The sequence below is a fragment of the Drosophila biarmipes genome, chromosome 2R (assembly GCF_025231255.1).
Source record: "Drosophila biarmipes strain raj3 chromosome 2R, RU_DBia_V1.1, whole genome shotgun sequence".
In the NCBI taxonomy this organism is placed as follows: Eukaryota; Metazoa; Arthropoda; class Insecta; order Diptera; family Drosophilidae; genus Drosophila; species Drosophila biarmipes.
In genome coordinates, this window is record NC_066615.1 from 9,521,732 (window position 1) to 9,538,471 (window position 16,740).

At 39.7% G+C, this 16,740-nt stretch overlaps 2 protein-coding genes across 3 annotated transcripts; both read left to right on the plus strand.

Moving 5' to 3' along the window:
* The first annotated feature begins 693 nt into the window (after window positions 1–693).
* Window positions 694–10,668, plus strand: LOC108026568 (photoreceptor-specific nuclear receptor). The gene is made up of 10 exons (XM_017097520.3): window positions 694–1,052; window positions 3,801–4,188; window positions 6,763–6,866; window positions 8,034–8,148; window positions 8,704–8,759; window positions 8,840–9,157; window positions 9,622–9,830; window positions 9,971–10,132; window positions 10,194–10,358; window positions 10,423–10,668. The coding sequence occupies exons 1-10, from the start codon at window positions 1,007–1,009 to the stop codon at window positions 10,603–10,605; spliced, it is 1,746 nt and encodes a 581-aa protein (XP_016953009.2). The 5' UTR covers window positions 694–1,006; the 3' UTR covers window positions 10,606–10,668.
* A 1,259-nt stretch (window positions 10,669–11,927) lies between these two features.
* Window positions 11,928–13,007, plus strand: LOC127010995 (uncharacterized). 2 transcript variants are annotated; one of them, XM_050887568.1, is made up of 3 exons: window positions 11,928–12,006; window positions 12,145–12,190; window positions 12,244–13,007. In XM_050887568.1, exons 2-3 carry the CDS (start codon window positions 12,179–12,181, stop codon window positions 12,919–12,921), a joined length of 690 nt encoding a protein of 229 aa, XP_050743525.1. In that variant the 5' UTR covers window positions 11,928–12,006; window positions 12,145–12,178; the 3' UTR covers window positions 12,922–13,007. The 2 variants fall into 2 exon arrangements, with proteins under 2 accessions (XP_050743525.1, XP_050743524.1); XM_050887567.1 differs by having other exon boundaries at window positions 11,933–12,006; window positions 12,131–12,190.
* Window positions 13,008–16,740: the final 3,733 nt, after the last annotated feature.

Here is a 16,740-nt window from a genome sequence, read left to right on the forward strand (position 1 = left end):
CCGACATCACAAAGGGTATTATAAAACAAAAACAAAATGTCAAAACCCAAGACGATTATACGAGCGCCAGCCGCGCAGCTGCGTCATCCGGTGTACGCTTGTGTTGGTGGGGAGACACCATTGCTCTCTCCCACTTCAGGTTGCGTTTCCGTTTCCGCTCCCCGGCTCCCCGGCTCTCTCTGCTCCGCTCACCTTTTTGTGAGTCATGATGGCGACCGAACCGAAAGTTCTCTGCCGCTTGCGTGTGTGTGTGTGAAGAGAGCGCAGAGCCGGGTGTTTATTGGAGATTGCGATTGTGGCTTGGCTTACCCACACACACAGACACACACTGGCTGCAAGGACACGCTGCTGCCGCAGCATCAAGAAGGAACGAATCAAAGCAAGCCAACAAGCAAATGCGCCACCAGAGTTGCCACTAAAAGTCTCCGGCGGTGGGTGGGTAGTGTGCGGTTATCCTTCGCTCGCTGCTCCTTGCTGGCTGCTCGATGCTCGATGCTCGCTGCTCTCTGCTCTTGCTGGTGGTGTGTGTTGGTGTGTCCTGTGCTGTGCTTTTTGTCCTCACACACACACACAGGCACAGGCACACCCCTCTGCCCACGCAGCCACCGCGGATTATATCCTGCTATATGGTTTTTTCCTAGTCCGGGGTTGGCCCGTTGGCTGGTTGGCCGACTGCTGGAGTGGACACATCACTGTTTAGCTCCTGTCACGCTTTTATGATAAATCTGAAATCCAGAATCTGGAATCGTACATCGAGACGTTAACATCATCATCGCCGCACATTCGCAGTCGCCGTCGGATCGGTTTGGTTCGGTTTCATCAGCGGGATTCGCAGGACACTCCAGTTCAGTTGCCGTCGCCTCTCTAAAACTATGGAGCTTAACGAGACATCCTCCAAAAGAGTGTTTTAAAAGTGTAATTTTAAATAATAAAAAAGGTGCTTATTGTTGCTTAAACTTTTAAACTTCGTGCAATTTAAAACCACGTTCTACTTAAACCAAACAAAATGAACAAAGAAGAAAATTCCTCCGAAACACGCCCATCATCTCAAGGTAAATTATATTTTTTATATAATGAAAAGTGAAAAATAAAATAAATATATTAATTCATTGAAATAGCTTTATAAAGCTTACAAAAGTTTAAAAATTGCTAATAAGAATTTAATATAAAACCTAAAAAGGTTTTAAATATTAAGAATCACGTTTGAGTTTAATGTCGCGTAAAACATAATTATACGTTTTTTTTCGGATTCCTTCTGCCCCCAATTAGGCCATGCTAAAAAAGTGAAAAAAGGATAAGAAAAAGGTTTTCTGTGAGAAAAAAATGTTGGGAACAAAGATTTAAGACCAAAAATCTGACATGTAGCAAAATAAGAGGTGCACATATTATTATTTTATATACCAAGCCGAGAGTAATATAATTTCCAGCAGAAGAAACGAAATAAATAAAGCGATTCCGACCTTATAAAGTATATTTATATTTTTTTGAAGAAGGATCATTAGACGAGTCGATATAGACCGCCTGTTTGTCTGTTTCAATACCTTTTGCGGTCTTAGTATCGATTTAAAAATTAGTGAATGGGATGTAGATCAGGTTTATTCGAACGTCTATATTCTACATCTTTCATACAAATGATGGATTGTGAGTATAAAGGTGTATAAGATATTGGGTATTGGGTATAAGGGTATTGAAATGTCAGCTTTCTAAAGTTTCCTGCAATTCTATTTATACCACTTATGAGTAACGAGAAAACGAATATATTAGATTCGTAGGGTTTTCGACCCTTTGAACCATATTTATTCTCGATCAGTTGCACTAGCCGAACCAATACCTCTGACCGTCCGTGCGTGTGAGCACCGAGATCCTGGAAACTATCAGAGGTGTCACAGAAATCTCTTCCAACCAAAAACGATTTTTTCTATTATCAATTCCCCTCTACGTAAATTCCAAAAATTACTCAAATCGGAATATTTATTAAAAAGTTTTTACTAACACGCCACCAAGCTGCTAGAGGCCGCACAAGCTAGGTGTATTAGGAAGAACAGCCGATTTGCTGCAGGCATATCCCCATCTCTCTCGCACTCTCTTCAGCTGTCTCTAATAGTCGAGACCATCTATACCGTTTTCTCTTCTTTTTGTTTGGTTTTTTATTATATATTAAAGTTGTATGTTTTTCAAGGTATGTGCCGATATCGATCTAATTTTTTGTTTTCTAAAATAATAAGATTATAATAGACTATATAAAAATCTATTTTTTAAAAAATTTCGCATTTCAACCCAACCTAAATATTGATTTTTCGACACCGTGCATTTCTTAGTCCTATCACTATGTAGCAGTAGCACATAGAAAAATTCGGAATTATATAAAAAATATTTATTGAAGGTTAAAAATTATGTATAGAAAATTATTGACTTTGTTATTTTATATTATATCTGAGGAATAGTGAAAAAAGTATAGCAGCTTTTCTGCAGATTGATGTTGGTTTAAAAGTTGGTGACAGGGGATAAGGCGTAAATAGTTAGAGTAGAATCACGATTTAAGTCGATCTACCCGCGTCCTTCCTTCTGCTTCTGTCTATCGTTGTAGTCAGCTTGTCCGTATGAAAGTCAAGTTCATGCTTGGGGTTTTTTAATGTTAAAAGAAGGAGTTGGTAGAAAAAAACTAGCATTAAAAAATAGCATTAAGTTTAAACAGTCTTTATAAAAAATGGAAAGAAAGAAAAAACAAACGGACAGGATTTCATTGTTCTATTAACACATTTTCAATTTGATTTACCAATTTGTAGTAACGAGTTGTCTGCGGAGACACTCAAATTAAATCGATGCCCAACTTCCCGATGGCATGCACGAGTGGCCAAGCAAATTCAATTTGCGATAATCACCAAATTGAATTAGACTCCGAGTCAGGCCGCCAAAAATTTCAGAAATTCATAACACAGCCCTTAACACTTTTGTGTGCGCTTTGCGGGAGTAGGCCAAAGTGAATTTCAACGAGCTCATAAAATTAACAAAGACGAAGGCCCGGAAAATGCAAGCATATGACGCTAATCCTCTGGCATTAGACCGCAGCTCTGCCAGTTGGTCCCGGATGAATGGCCTCCTGACTTTGTCTCTCGATCCGAATCACAAGAAGGACCAAAACCAGAGGCGAAACCAGAACCCCGTACCCAAATGGTCGAGCGCACAGCCAAGTGGCGAGTGTAACAAATGTGTCCTCGTCCTTGGGCCGTCGAGGGTTAAGTGCATCAAAAAATCAGTAAGGAAACTACAATCAAATTAGGGTGTGATGGCAAAACAATCGTCCCCCGAGGCAAATTTTGCGCACAGATTGCTCGGCACGCTCTGCTCGAGAGCCGCTTGGCTTAATGGCACCCTAATTGAATGTGTAAATATATTTGCGGATTACAGGGCGTCAATGTCGCCACGCAGGGATAAGATCGGCAGGTCCTGGTCCCCAGCCGCAGCTTCCACAATCCGCTGCAAAACTGACAAATTGAGATTTAATTTATATGAACTACATAAGTGATTTTTTATTGCACCACCCATTACCACTGGGGGAAAAGTCTAAGATCGCGTCTGAAATTGTTAATGGGTTATTCTTCAATAAGATCAAAGATCTAATAAGTGCTATCTGACGATTAAACAAACATTATTTCTAATCCTTTTCCCAATTGTTTCAACGTGTTTCGATTTTGAAAAAGTTTATTATACATGCAAATAATTTTTAAGTTTATATAAATTTATGTAGGGCCTACATTCCACTTTTTGAAGAAGTATATCAATGTGATGTATGATTGCAGAGCTCCACAGTCCCCAGCGGCACTGCTATACCCCTCCGCCGGCCCCGATGCACGGACAGCCGCCCCCACCGACTTCGGGAGGCGTGGCCCCGCCCTCACAGCAGCCGCCCTCTCATCCCGCCGCCCCCAACGTGTCCGCCGGGCGGTTGCTGAGCTGGAACCACGGTGCTGCTGCGGCAGCCGCGGCGGCAGCAGCAGCGGCAGCCAACTCCATGAACCACTCGTCGTCGACAGAAGCCTCTTCGATGACCCGGATTAAGGGCCAGAACCTGGGCCTCATCTGCGTGGTGTGCGGCGACACCAGCTCCGGCAAGCACTACGGCATCCTGGCCTGCAATGGCTGCTCTGGATTCTTCAAACGCAGTGTGCGGCGGAAACTCATTTATCGGTGGGTAAACACAGAAAAATAAAGATAAGAAAGATATTCAGCTTTTATTATTTTTCTATAGAAAAATAACCCTACATATATTGCTATTATTATATATTTTTGGAAGGCTTTTTTGGAAACGGAAAAGAAAATTTAACCGCCCTTTAATTCCCCTTTTAAAAACAAGTTCCTTTATAAGTCTTACTGAATTCATCATGCAACTCCCAGTGTAGCTTAACTGTGGTCCTAAATCCAGTCATTACCATTTCATTTCCATTAAATGTTGCAACACTCGCCCAAAAGTGGGTGGCTCTGGGGTGTGGGCTACTGTGCCCCGAGGCCCGTCTGGCGGATTACGAAGCTCTACCAAATTCATTACAATTATTCAAATCTTTGGGATTTGAGCGTCAACTTTTGAATGCGCATATTTGCCCTCGCGTTGACTTTGTGCCCAGAATGGCATCATGTGCGAAAGCCACTCTACTTTCTCCCCCGATTGCAGCTTAAAATGTAATTGAATTTAAAGTGAATTCGCTTAAAACTTTTTATTTTGACACTGAAATTTTCTCGAATCAAAAGCAGAACAGAGTTTGGCGTACGTTTCCAATTATCATTTAATCAGAAAAAACATCCCATAATCCGAACGACAGAATCAATGCCAGCAAAAACATAAAGTTATGATGCAGTAATGTATATTTTGCTCTGCGGCTTTCCAGCAGGCGCGGTAAATCACAAATGTCGAATCTCTATATCCGTGCGCTCCCATGAGATTGATACGGAGGGCTTAAGGGCAAAACACTTGGCCAAATGTGACCCAGCACCCTCACCCTCCCTCGCTCGAACTCCCGACATCTTCGCCCGCCGTCTAAGCCGAGTCGCAACAAAGTCAAAAAATGGGGCGGTCCTTTTTCTGTGTGGCTCTACATAAAATAGAGCAGCATCCTCCCCTGCACAGGAATGACTAAGCGAGGCATACACTCCGGCCAGGAAAGGAAAAAAGGGATACAGGTCCAGTGTATATTCCCGCCGACGTGACTTGTTTTCCGATGGTCGACCGAGTCTATCTGGCCCTCGGTCCTTTTTATTTCCAAGTCGATATGTCCCTGGTGGTCCCATTAAGCCGTTTTCAATTAAAATCAATTGCTTCCAATCAGAACTTTCGAATTCCGAAGGAATTTTCCAAGGACATGCTGAAAATATATTATTTTGTTATAGCTTTGGGAAAGCAATACTCGTAAAAATCTGTAATTAATACCATTTTTAAAAACTATTTGAACACTTACGAGCTCAGTTCAGTGCAGTTTTATATTTAATATTTGAAACATATTTAAACATTTAACACTTAAACATTTTAAATATTTTTATTTTGTCATCGGAATTTCAAAATAATAAAATCATAGGAAAAAATTAAAATTAATTACAAAATTAAAATACGCCCTTTTTTTCTCTTAATCATGAGTCACGCATTTTTTAATCATTTCCTATAATTTATTTTAGGATTATTAAACATTTATTTCATTTTAATGGTAACAACGTCTTCGTCTTAAAGATAAAGCATTAAACTGTTAAATCATAAAACTAAATCGCTAAAGCAGTATCTTAATCAAATAATTAAATGATTTCTTATAATTTATTTTAAGAATTTAAAACATTTATTTCATGTTTATTTATTTCAAATATTTTCATTTTGTCATCGGAATTTTGAAATTAGGAAAACTACTTGAATCATAAACAGTCAAATCAGGAAATATTTCGCGTAATCCACAACATCAGTATAACCAAACAAATAAAGAATAACCAAAAAATTTTAAATTTTAGGGTATCTTCCAATGTCAAAGGCCTTAAAAGCCGCAGCCAAAATGTATCTTGTGGGTATTTCCAACATAGTTTCGGTATACACAAATGCGTTCATCGTCTATTCCTGGATGTTTGATGGTTGGGGCTGGCAATATTATGTGATTATTTTATAGACACACAGAAAACTTAGCCTTCCTATGGAATGAGGTGCCCATTCACACATATCCAATCTTCTTGATTTGTTTACGAAAATCGGACATTTGCATACACAAAATACCTCAATTATATGAGTACGCACTCAAGGGCTTTATCTCAAGGATACATTTGGCTAAGTGATTTCATCCGAGGCGCCACGAAGGACATAAAATGGCAGCGAAATGGACGGCTGGAGATTTCTAGGAGCGTTGGCCATCTTTGAGTTTTGGCGCAGGCTTAGTGTGCAAAAGGGAGGCGATGACTGGGCTAAAAATGGATTCGAGGACCTGGGTTTTTGTGGCTGCACGGGTGGATGTACGGAACATGCCACTCGGCCCTGATTTGATTAAAGTTCCACGGGGGCAGAACAAAGGACGAGAGGTCGATGAAACGGAAGAGAGGAACAGGTCCTGTATCTAGCAGATACTGGAGTGCTTTTGTGGCTGGATTTCCGCTCGGTTGGCCTTGGTCTGGCGCTTTGTGTTCGCCACCGAAATCGACAAATGTTGCAATTTTTGACACGACAAATCTCGTTAGGAGGCGCGCAGGATAACTTGATTATGTCCTGGCACTGTCTAAATCGATTCTCATTCCTATTTCCAGCTGCCAGGCGGGAACTGGACGATGTGTGGTGGACAAAGCCCATCGGAATCAATGCCAGGCCTGCAGGCTCAAGAAGTGCCTTCAAATGGGAATGAACAAGGATGGTAAGCATGGGCTGGGTATTAGCAACTGCATTATCATATCTATATTCCAACTCGCTCTAATGAACCGAACCACGTTTAATTGGTCTTTAACAGGACCTCTAAAGCCCGTGTACACGTGGCCCCGTTTCCCTCTGCACCTTAACCCTTTCCCACGCCAAAAACCCTCTGGAAGAGCACCCGCATCCGCACTTTGGGGTGGCTCTTCTCCCGGCGAGGGTGCTCCTTATTTACATATTGCTCACCCAATTGATTTGTTACCTGCTGCTCGTGTTGTCTTTGACAGATTTTGTGCAGCTTTAGCGCTGCCACTTCAGTGAACCCCAATTGTTCACTTTGACTGAAAGTTTTCTTCATTGTCTCGATGGCTGGTTCGATTCCTTGAAAAGTAAATAGACGAACAGCAGCCGGCAGTCAGTTTCAGGCGGACAAACTCAATACGAACCGATTGTCCTCGTCCGGGTATATCAGGTTTTAATGTTGAAAATGAATAGTTGCTTAAAACTAATATAATTCCACATGAGTTCATACTTCTGGCTCGGTTGTGAAATAATATAGATCAGTTTTCCCCTTACAGAGTCCGATGTACTCATCATTTTCAAACAATCTCCTCGTATAGATAATTCCGCAAAGATCATGCTGAACAGGTCTTAAGTACAAACAGATAAGTACCCAAATGGGACATTCAAGTCGAGACTTCATCCCACTCACTCCTTCAATAGGACGATTCACACACTATAGCGACTCCATCACGGATCCTTAATTTACCCGTAAATTATGCGAGCCGTATGGAAAATAGCCACAGTTTGCGGATCCGCCATTAGCGGCGAAGTAGCTTTTGTGGCCCGGCCTCATTGTGCGGTGAAATTGCATAAACAAATGGCGAAACAATTTGTGGGCGTGAGCGGCACGTGACCGCAAAACCAATTTGCCATCAATGGCATGGACGGATGGCCCTGTTCCCCTCGGCCGGGAAATTCCATATGCTGATGAGGGGCAGGAGGGGCGGGGCACACGCGGCCGGTTTTGGTCGTGCTCGGCCTGCGATACCTGAGCGATACCTCGAAGCGATTTTGTCAGTGTGACACTTCCTCATTACGGACACGTCCGCGTCCACCAACAACTAGACCCTGAGTGCTCATGTTAGTTGCATTTGTTTTCCAATTACAGCCGTGCAAAATGAGCGACAGCCCCGCAACACGGCCACTATACGGCCGGAGACCCTGCGGGAGATGGAACACGGACGGGCGCTGCGAGAGGCCGCCGTGGCCGTCGGGGTTTTCGGGTAAGTGTGTGCCGCTACACTTGGAAAAAAGCAAATATAGTAGTTATTTTACCAAAGACTGGGGTCAAATAAGTATTTAAATCCGCTTAAAGGGTCAACTTTTGAAACTATCAATATAAAACTTAATATTCGTACTATGCTATTTGTTTTTGAAATGTTATATTATGTTCTTGTTTTGTAAACAATAAAAATGAATTTTCCATTATTGTCTCATGACTAAAAATATGGCTATCAGCACAAACTTTATTATTCCATTCTGGGCGAATTACTAAAAATATTAGTCATATTTCTTCTAACATATTATATATACCACAAAGAAGTATTCAAGCACATTGTTCTTGAACATTTGAGCTTAATATCTAAATACATTTTGTGTTTAATGTTCTCAATGAACAAAATTAAATTTATTTGTCTTTTTGACATATATGTATATATGGAACACTTTTTTATTTTTGAGGTTTTCATTGTTTTTCCGAGTGTATGTGGTGTGGCTGGGCTGTCATTTGCATAAGTCTATCTAACCGCCCAAAATCTGCGGGCAACTCCAATTTGCAGACCACCCGTGCTACTGTCTCCGCCCTGCTACGGCTCCGGACTCCTGCCCCCGCCCTGTGAGTAGTGCCTGCCCTCCAGCTGATAGTTTGGGATGTAACTTATGCCCCTCCCTGATTTCCGTTTGATCCTCGAACAGCACTGGGCAGCCTGCCGACGGGACGACTGCTGCACCACAACCACCTCACCTCCTCCATGCAGTTGGCGGCGAATCACATGGGCGCCGGAAGCTTTCCCATGTTCAACGCCGCCGGAGTCCACCACTCGCCCAAGGAGAAGGCCTACGGGATGGAGCTGGCCAGCAGTGGCAACGTCTCCCACTCGACCAACTCGAGCAGCAACCACTCCATCGATCCCAGCTCACCGGCGCCCGAGAACACCAAGGAGAAGAACAACGCCGGCGGCAGCGTCTCCTCCATCAGCTCCTCCAGTCCCACGATGGAAAATGACAATGATGGTGGGTTTCATAGCACACAAACATAAACAACCAAGTAATATCAACGATTAAAATGTTATCACACAGAAGAGCGCTATCGTTGATTGCCTCGACTATCAGATACCCCTTCCTCAGCTAACTTTATTGGCATCATTCAAAAAGGTTTAGAATGTTGTTTAGGTGAATCGATAGGTATTAATAATACATTTCTGCTAAAATTAGTTTGTTAGAACTATTTTGCCAATTTTGGGCGGTTGTAGGAACGTTTGCTTGGGGGAATCTCTAGAGTTTGCATGCTTACTCGTATCGTTAATACGGACATACGGGCAGAGAAAAGGACAATGAATATATAAATACTTTGAGCAAAAACTCTTTCTTCTATATGTAGCAGACTCTTCAAATAAATACAAAAAGTTTAAAAACATTTTATTTTGCTTTAATGCTTTACACTGTTTGAACCCACATTGTCCTGTTTAATTTGACAGACGACTCCATCGATGTAACCAACGACAACGAGGAGCCGCACACGGTCAGCAGATCGGACTCCAGCTTCATCATGCCGCAGTTCATGTCGCCCAATCTCTATGCCCACCAGCACGAGACAGTTTACGAGACGAGTGCCCGACTGCTCTTCATGGCCGTCAAGTGGGCCAAGAACCTGCCCAGCTTTGCGCGTCTCTCCTTTCGGGATCAGGTGGGTTAAAACAAAAAACTATAATTTGATGATGGTTACTAATACAAAGTTTAAAGCAACTAATATTGTAACATATTTTAAAGAGCATTAATAAATAAATTGAATATCACATAGACCGCCTGAATCTTCCTTTATTTCAGGTGATTCTTCTGGAGGAGTCCTGGTCTGAGCTTTTCCTGCTGAACGCTATCCAGTGGTGCATCCCCTTGGATCCCACGGGCTGTGCTCTCTTCTCGGTGGCGGAGCACTGCAATAATCTGGAGAACAACGCCAATGGGGACACTTGCATAACCAAGGAAGAGGTAAGTTATGGGCAACTCCTCCTTTTATTTCTTTTTGTAAATGAGCCTTAATTCCTGGCAGCTGGCGGCGGATGTGCGAACCCTCCACGAGATCTTTTGCAAATACAAGGCGGTACTGGTGGATCCTGCAGAATTCGCTTGCCTCAAGGCGATAGTTCTGTTCCGACCCGAGACCCGCGGCCTGAAGGATCCGGCGCAGATTGAGAATCTCCAGGATCAGGCGCACGTAAGTATGCTATGAATAATGTAAGAGGATATTATTAATTTATTTATTTCCTTTGTGTCACCAGGTAATGTTGTCGCAGCACACGAAGACGCAGTTCACGGCGCAGATCGCCAGGTTCGGACGACTCCTCCTCATGCTGCCACTACTGCGCATGATCAGCTCCCACAAGATCGAGTCCATTTACTTTCAGCGCACCATTGGCAACACGCCCATGGAGAAGGTGCTCTGCGACATGTATAAGAACTAGTTAACTCGTGCTTTAAGTTACAACAAATTGAAATAAATATGGTTTATGTGTCTTGAATGTTAAGTGACGTGGCCTTTAATTATTATGTTTTTCCCTTTGTAGAAAGAAAGTTTCTGTTTATGAATAATTTATTGGTACTTATAACGACTTTGTGACGATAAGCACACCAAAATTGTATTGTATGATGCAGCAAACTTTTATGATATACATGGTTATCACACTTGTAAGTGCGTTGGCATAAGTAATTTAAATATACTTATGATTTGTATACTTTGGCATCAATGGAGAGGTAATTTAAATGCCGTGTTAAGAAAAATTAGTAGCAAAAAACCGAGTTTTTCAAAAATCAAATAATTGCATCACTCGGCTTCCAATGCTCACTTAAACAGTGGCTGTAATACCGATTTGGAATGAATAATTGTTTTTCAAACATGTAGCTCTTGATTGTTATATTTAAAAGTAGCTTCTTTCTTCGTCATCATATTCTGGTAAAATACAGTTTTTAAATATTCAGAATCTGGAAATTAATTATGAGTAAGCTAATGCGTTTCATAATATTTTAAATGCCTTTACCTTTGAGTCAAAACAATAACATTCACAACATTTAAATGGTTTTGAAGAAGTAAAAGTTGTACCCAAGCTAAAGGGATTAGTATCTCATTTGTGTCCTTCTAAAAAAACTATTTTTTTCACTTCGACAAATATGTATACTTTAAATTCGAAAATTAATATAAAACAAGAAAAGAAATTATCTTCGGAAGCCGAAGTTTATATACCCTTGCAGTTATAAAAAATATTTAAAACTTTGGTAACATCATTTTAAATTTTTAAGGATTGTTGGTAGCTTCAGTGATATTAAAAAAAAACTATTTCGTTATTTCCCTGACCGTTTTTTTGACAGCTTTGTATCATGTTATGTCCGATTTTTATTAAAATTAATTCCAAAGTCTTAAAAGTATAAAAAATTATATTCTCAATATTATAAGATAATATGCCAAAAAACTCCTAAGTTATAATTTTTTTCATATTATTTTTCCACCCATTTTCCAATCCTTCCTATGACAGCTATATTATATAGTTGTCCGATTTTGATAAAATTAAATTCGAAATTCAGAACGTAAAAAAAAATGTTATTTCCTAGCGTAGGAGGTTATATGCTAATGATCAAGAATATATAAATTTTATGTGGTCGGAAACGTTTTTTTCACTGCGTTGCAAACAGCGGAACATTTTGGGATCTCATGATACCGCCTGCCTGTGAAGTTATTTCATTTATAAGCTTTCAAATTTACATTTTTAGTTACTATCGCGCTTTAAGCGAGACTGGTCGTGTTTTTCTCTTGGAAACTAAATTATTTTTACAAGCGTAAAGATTTTTATCAAGGAGCCTCAACTATTCAGGTGGGAAAGTTCGACCTAGGCGTATTTTTATAAAGCGCTATCCTAATATCCAAGTTAAGATACGTTTTACACGCAGCATTTTGATTGTTTGGCGACATAAATCTATCAATGTTCGTTTTTTCAGTTTTCTTTTCAAAGCCTCGAACGAATAACTTTATTAAAAAAAAGCATCATGAAATATCTGGTAAGCCAGCATTCCAGTGAAATTATACTAAAATTAATCCCTACGTCCTTTAGATTATGATGTTGGCCCTGGTGGCAGTTATTTGGGCCGCCCCTCAAGGATTCGGCAAGGTCAACGTCTATAGCCCAGGAGTCAGTAGTCCAGTAAATTTACGTGCTCAAGAAGGATACGGCGATTTCCAATTCTTTGCTCAAAACAAAAGATTAAGAGGACCTCCTAGGGTCGAAAGTGGACTTCCAGTAGCAAATGTCGGTGTTCATAGCGAAGGATCAAATGGCGGACATATTAGATTCGATGATAGGAAGGCACATGGTTGGCAAGGTGTTCAGGGATGTGCGGGTCCGTACATCGGTTACCAAGCCACAAAATTAAATTTCAGACAATCAGGAGGACCAGCAGGTCAGACTGGATATAGCGGAGTGGGTCCAAAAGTCGTTCGTGAAAAGGAAGACTTTAAGAATGGACACCATGGCCTCCCAAATGGATCCAATCTTGGAAGCCCAAAGGCGGTAGGCCCCCAAGTCGTTGGACAAGGCGAAAGAATAAAATTCGGACATCTTGGAGTTGATAAAAGAGTGGAATCTGGCAAACCAAGTGCCAATGAAAGTCGTGGTAGAAAACCCCTTCCGCAAATGAATTATAGGTGTGCTCTCTCTCATTGCTCACAAAATTATAACCCGTTCGTACAGAAACAGGAGGAACGATCTTTGTGGTCTTGGTTTAAGTGGTAAACTTTAATATTTTGTGAAAACATTCCCTACAGGTCTATTGTTTATTGAAAACTTAGTTAAAGAAATTATATGTAAATGTAAATATGACAAAAAAATTTAGGAATAAAGGAAACGTTTATAACTATTTAAAAGGTTCACGGTGATTTCTTGTAATACTCGGCAAGCTAAAGTACACCCTTGCAGTTAAAATCTAAAAATATAGCCAATCTTAGTTAAACAATATTTAGAACTTGAAGATTACTGCTTAGCTTTAGCGATTTTTATTTGTAGAAGCCTTTTTTCAATCCGAAGAACTTTACAAAGTGAACACTCATTTACTATGCTTATCTGAAATTAAAAATAAATTCAACTCTTCGTTGGCTAACAATGCTACGAATTTTTACCCGATTAGCGTAGATTAACGGCGTTTATATAAACAGTCCTACAGTTTAAATGCAAACAAAAAAAGAAAGGAAGTTATCAAGATATATCAAGGAAGATATCATTTTTATTTCATGTTTTCCTACTAATTTTCCGATTGTTCCTATGGGAGCTATATGATATAGTCTTTGATAAAATTTAATTTGAAATTCAAAACCAAATAAAAAATGTTTTTTCCAAGCATAGGACCTTACAAGTTAAAAAATACCGAAGATACAATTTTTCAATATTATTTTACCACTAATTTTCCGATTGTTCCTATGGGAGCTATAAGGTATAGTTGTCCGATCCGGCTGGTTCCGACTTATATACTACCTGCAATAGAAAGAAGACTTTTAGGAAAGTTTCAGCCCGATAGCTTTAAAACTGAGAGACTAGTTTGCGTAGAAACGGACGGACAGACGGACGGACATGGCTAGATCGACTCGTCTTGTGACGATGATCAAGAATATATATACCTTATGGGGTCGGAAACGTCTTCTTCACTGCGTTGCACACTTCTGACTGAAATCATTACACCCTCTGCAAGGGTATAAAAATAAAAAATTTAGGTAAGAAACCGTTTGCTAAGAACTGTCTGGCGAATATTTTATAAAAGATATTGTAAGCGATCTTTTTTCTATTATATGGCAAACCACGTCCAAAAGTCGTTTTTAATGTATTTATTAAGTATCGGTTCCGAGTGTCGGACATCCAGGAGGACTGTGAAGTCAGCCTGGATATAGCGGAGTAGTCAAGAGGAAAAAGATTAGGGACCAATGATTAACGCGTACCAAGTTCCAAGGTTGGTGTTAAAAGTAGGCTTGACGGCCACGGCAAACCCAGAGTCTGCAAAGGAACAACAGTAACCCAACGTTTCACAAAATGAATAAAGATCTTTCTAGACTTGGCTTGTGTGGTAATCTTTAATATTTTGTAAAGGGACAAGAAACGAAAAGTTTGTCCCAACGTGCACTTACCATTTCTTGCCATCCCTAAAAGCATGTTACAGATTAGCCGAAGAGAATAATCTACATTGCTGTCAGAAATCACAATAGAGGGCGCCACCTTAAAAATGGGTACTGTGTACGAGCTGCTCGGGATTGTGTACGAGCTAGAAAGGGAGGATGCATTCGCTTAGTGCACTACGAGTAAAAATAGTTAATTAAATTGTAAGTAAATGCTTTCATTTATCCTTTTAAACCTTACTTGTGCGTCCAAAGTTTACATCAAATCATCATATAGTTACATTTATATTTGTGTTAGTGTATTAGTTTAATTGGTATCTGAAAAAGAACTACACAGAAAAGACAAATATAAATGTAATATTATACATATAAAAACTCGATACTTCAAACATCAAGTTAAAATAAAACTACAGTGAACATTTGATCGCATTGTCTTCTTTTATCGTTTACAAGCTTTAAGAATGTAAAATTTAAATGAATGTAGAATTTAAAAAAAAAACATACAATTTACGAACAACTTTTTTTTATTGCTTTTAACATCAAGGAATTCATAGTCACCGTGAATCGTTTTAAAATAAATTTTAGAATATTTTTATATATGATAAAAAACGAAAAAAGTGCATCCGTTTTTTTTAGCTTAACATGACGTATTCACATACATAAACAAATAATAGAAAATATCTATTTCTTATTTTCAATGACTTTTTAATATATATTTATTTTACATGTCCAAAAGCTTCGATTTAAGTGTTGTACACTTAGTAAACATTTAATTAAGTTAGTTTTTGGACGGATCATCATTGTTGCACGCCCAAGAGAGTTTCTATCCTTATTACGAAACGAATTATCGCCGTATTTTCCAGCAAAGTTACTAAAATAAGAGGAATCGGTATTAACACTAAAAATGTGCTTCTACAATTTTGCAAAACCTTATTTTTTACCTGTTGTGGCACTTTGCGTACCACCAAGCACCTGTATATAGTTGCGCCGGCGTCACCAGAAGCAGTTCCCACGGTAGGCAAGGTGTATAGACTGCTCTCTGATTCAACTCTATAGTTTGTATACAGCTCATAAGCCTGCTTTCCCTGTGCAGTTTGTCCAAGCCCAGGAAGTACTCTTTGCTCAGATTGCCAAAGCCATGCTTGTAATCATTCCAGTCACGATAAAAGTTCTCGCTTCCATCCCTTCGGCGGAAAATAATGGTCCAACCACCTCCCATTCGCAAGTGATCGCAGGCCACTTCAAAGGGGTTATCACTGTCTCCTTCACAGGTATCGAAGTAATGGAACTTTTTTGGGTGCTCCTCAAAGCTTCGTAACAGCTTCAGGGCAACGGATCGACTCTATTTAGAAAGCTGTCAATTTTCTCGTCCAAGTTCTCCAAAAGGTTAGCTTGACGCTCTTGCTCCTTACTAGTGGTTTATAAGGATTAGGCATATGGTAAGAAACCTCTGACTAAATACATACCGTACATTATACACTTGTGATAAAATCGAATTAAGACTGTCACATACCGTGTAGGGCGAGCAGACTGGACTGGCACATTGGCTGGCCGACTCTTTTAAAATCAGCAACGAAGAAAGAACTGCCAGTAGCATAGTTCACAGAGTTTTGTAAAGACTAAAATCCTGCTGTATATAGTTTTTGTGAATAGCTCATAAACCTTTAAGTACTTCACGCTAAATCACGAAGATTAAAGTAAAATCCTTCCGTCTGGTCAATATAGTAAATAGATTATACCAAGCGATATTTGCAAGCCTATGTCTTATCACAAAATCGAATCAGACCTCTTAGTGGGCGATAATCCATAATCATATGACACTGAAGAAAGTGTCATAGCGCTCGCAAATCGGAACTATGAAGTATATTTTTTATTAATGTTGATTTATAATATTGCCTCTAATGCTAAGAAATTTTGTTAAAAAAACATTCAAGAACAATTTGTTCTTAGTTTTAAAACATTTTTTCTGAGTTTGGGAACTTTTTCTTAACTTAAGAACAAAGTGTAAGATCGTAGCGTCCTTCAACACAGACATGTTTTGTCCCTCATTGTAGGCTAATAACCGAATGCAAGAGGTCAAATGATCTTAACTTTCAAGGGGGCTCACAGAAATATATTTTTATTTTCACAATGTAATCACATATGTATTTATGTATTTTTTTTAATTCATAAGGCAGAAATAAGAGGTATAGTTTGTCGTATTTGAGTTTGGAATTTTGTATTATTTGGTAAACAAATATTGATGAAATGTGCTATTGTTCTTGAAATGAATAAAAAATTTTTGATCAAATATCAGATAAGTTGCTTAATTTTAATCAAAGTTCTTGGTGCTTATCTCTGGTGAATCCCTTATCGGCAGACCCTGGCGCCAAAGGATTCAAAGTCGCTGCCGGAAAACCTTCAGCCCTGACTGGCGCCCTTGAGGTCCGCTGGTCACACTGGCCGGCGGGAG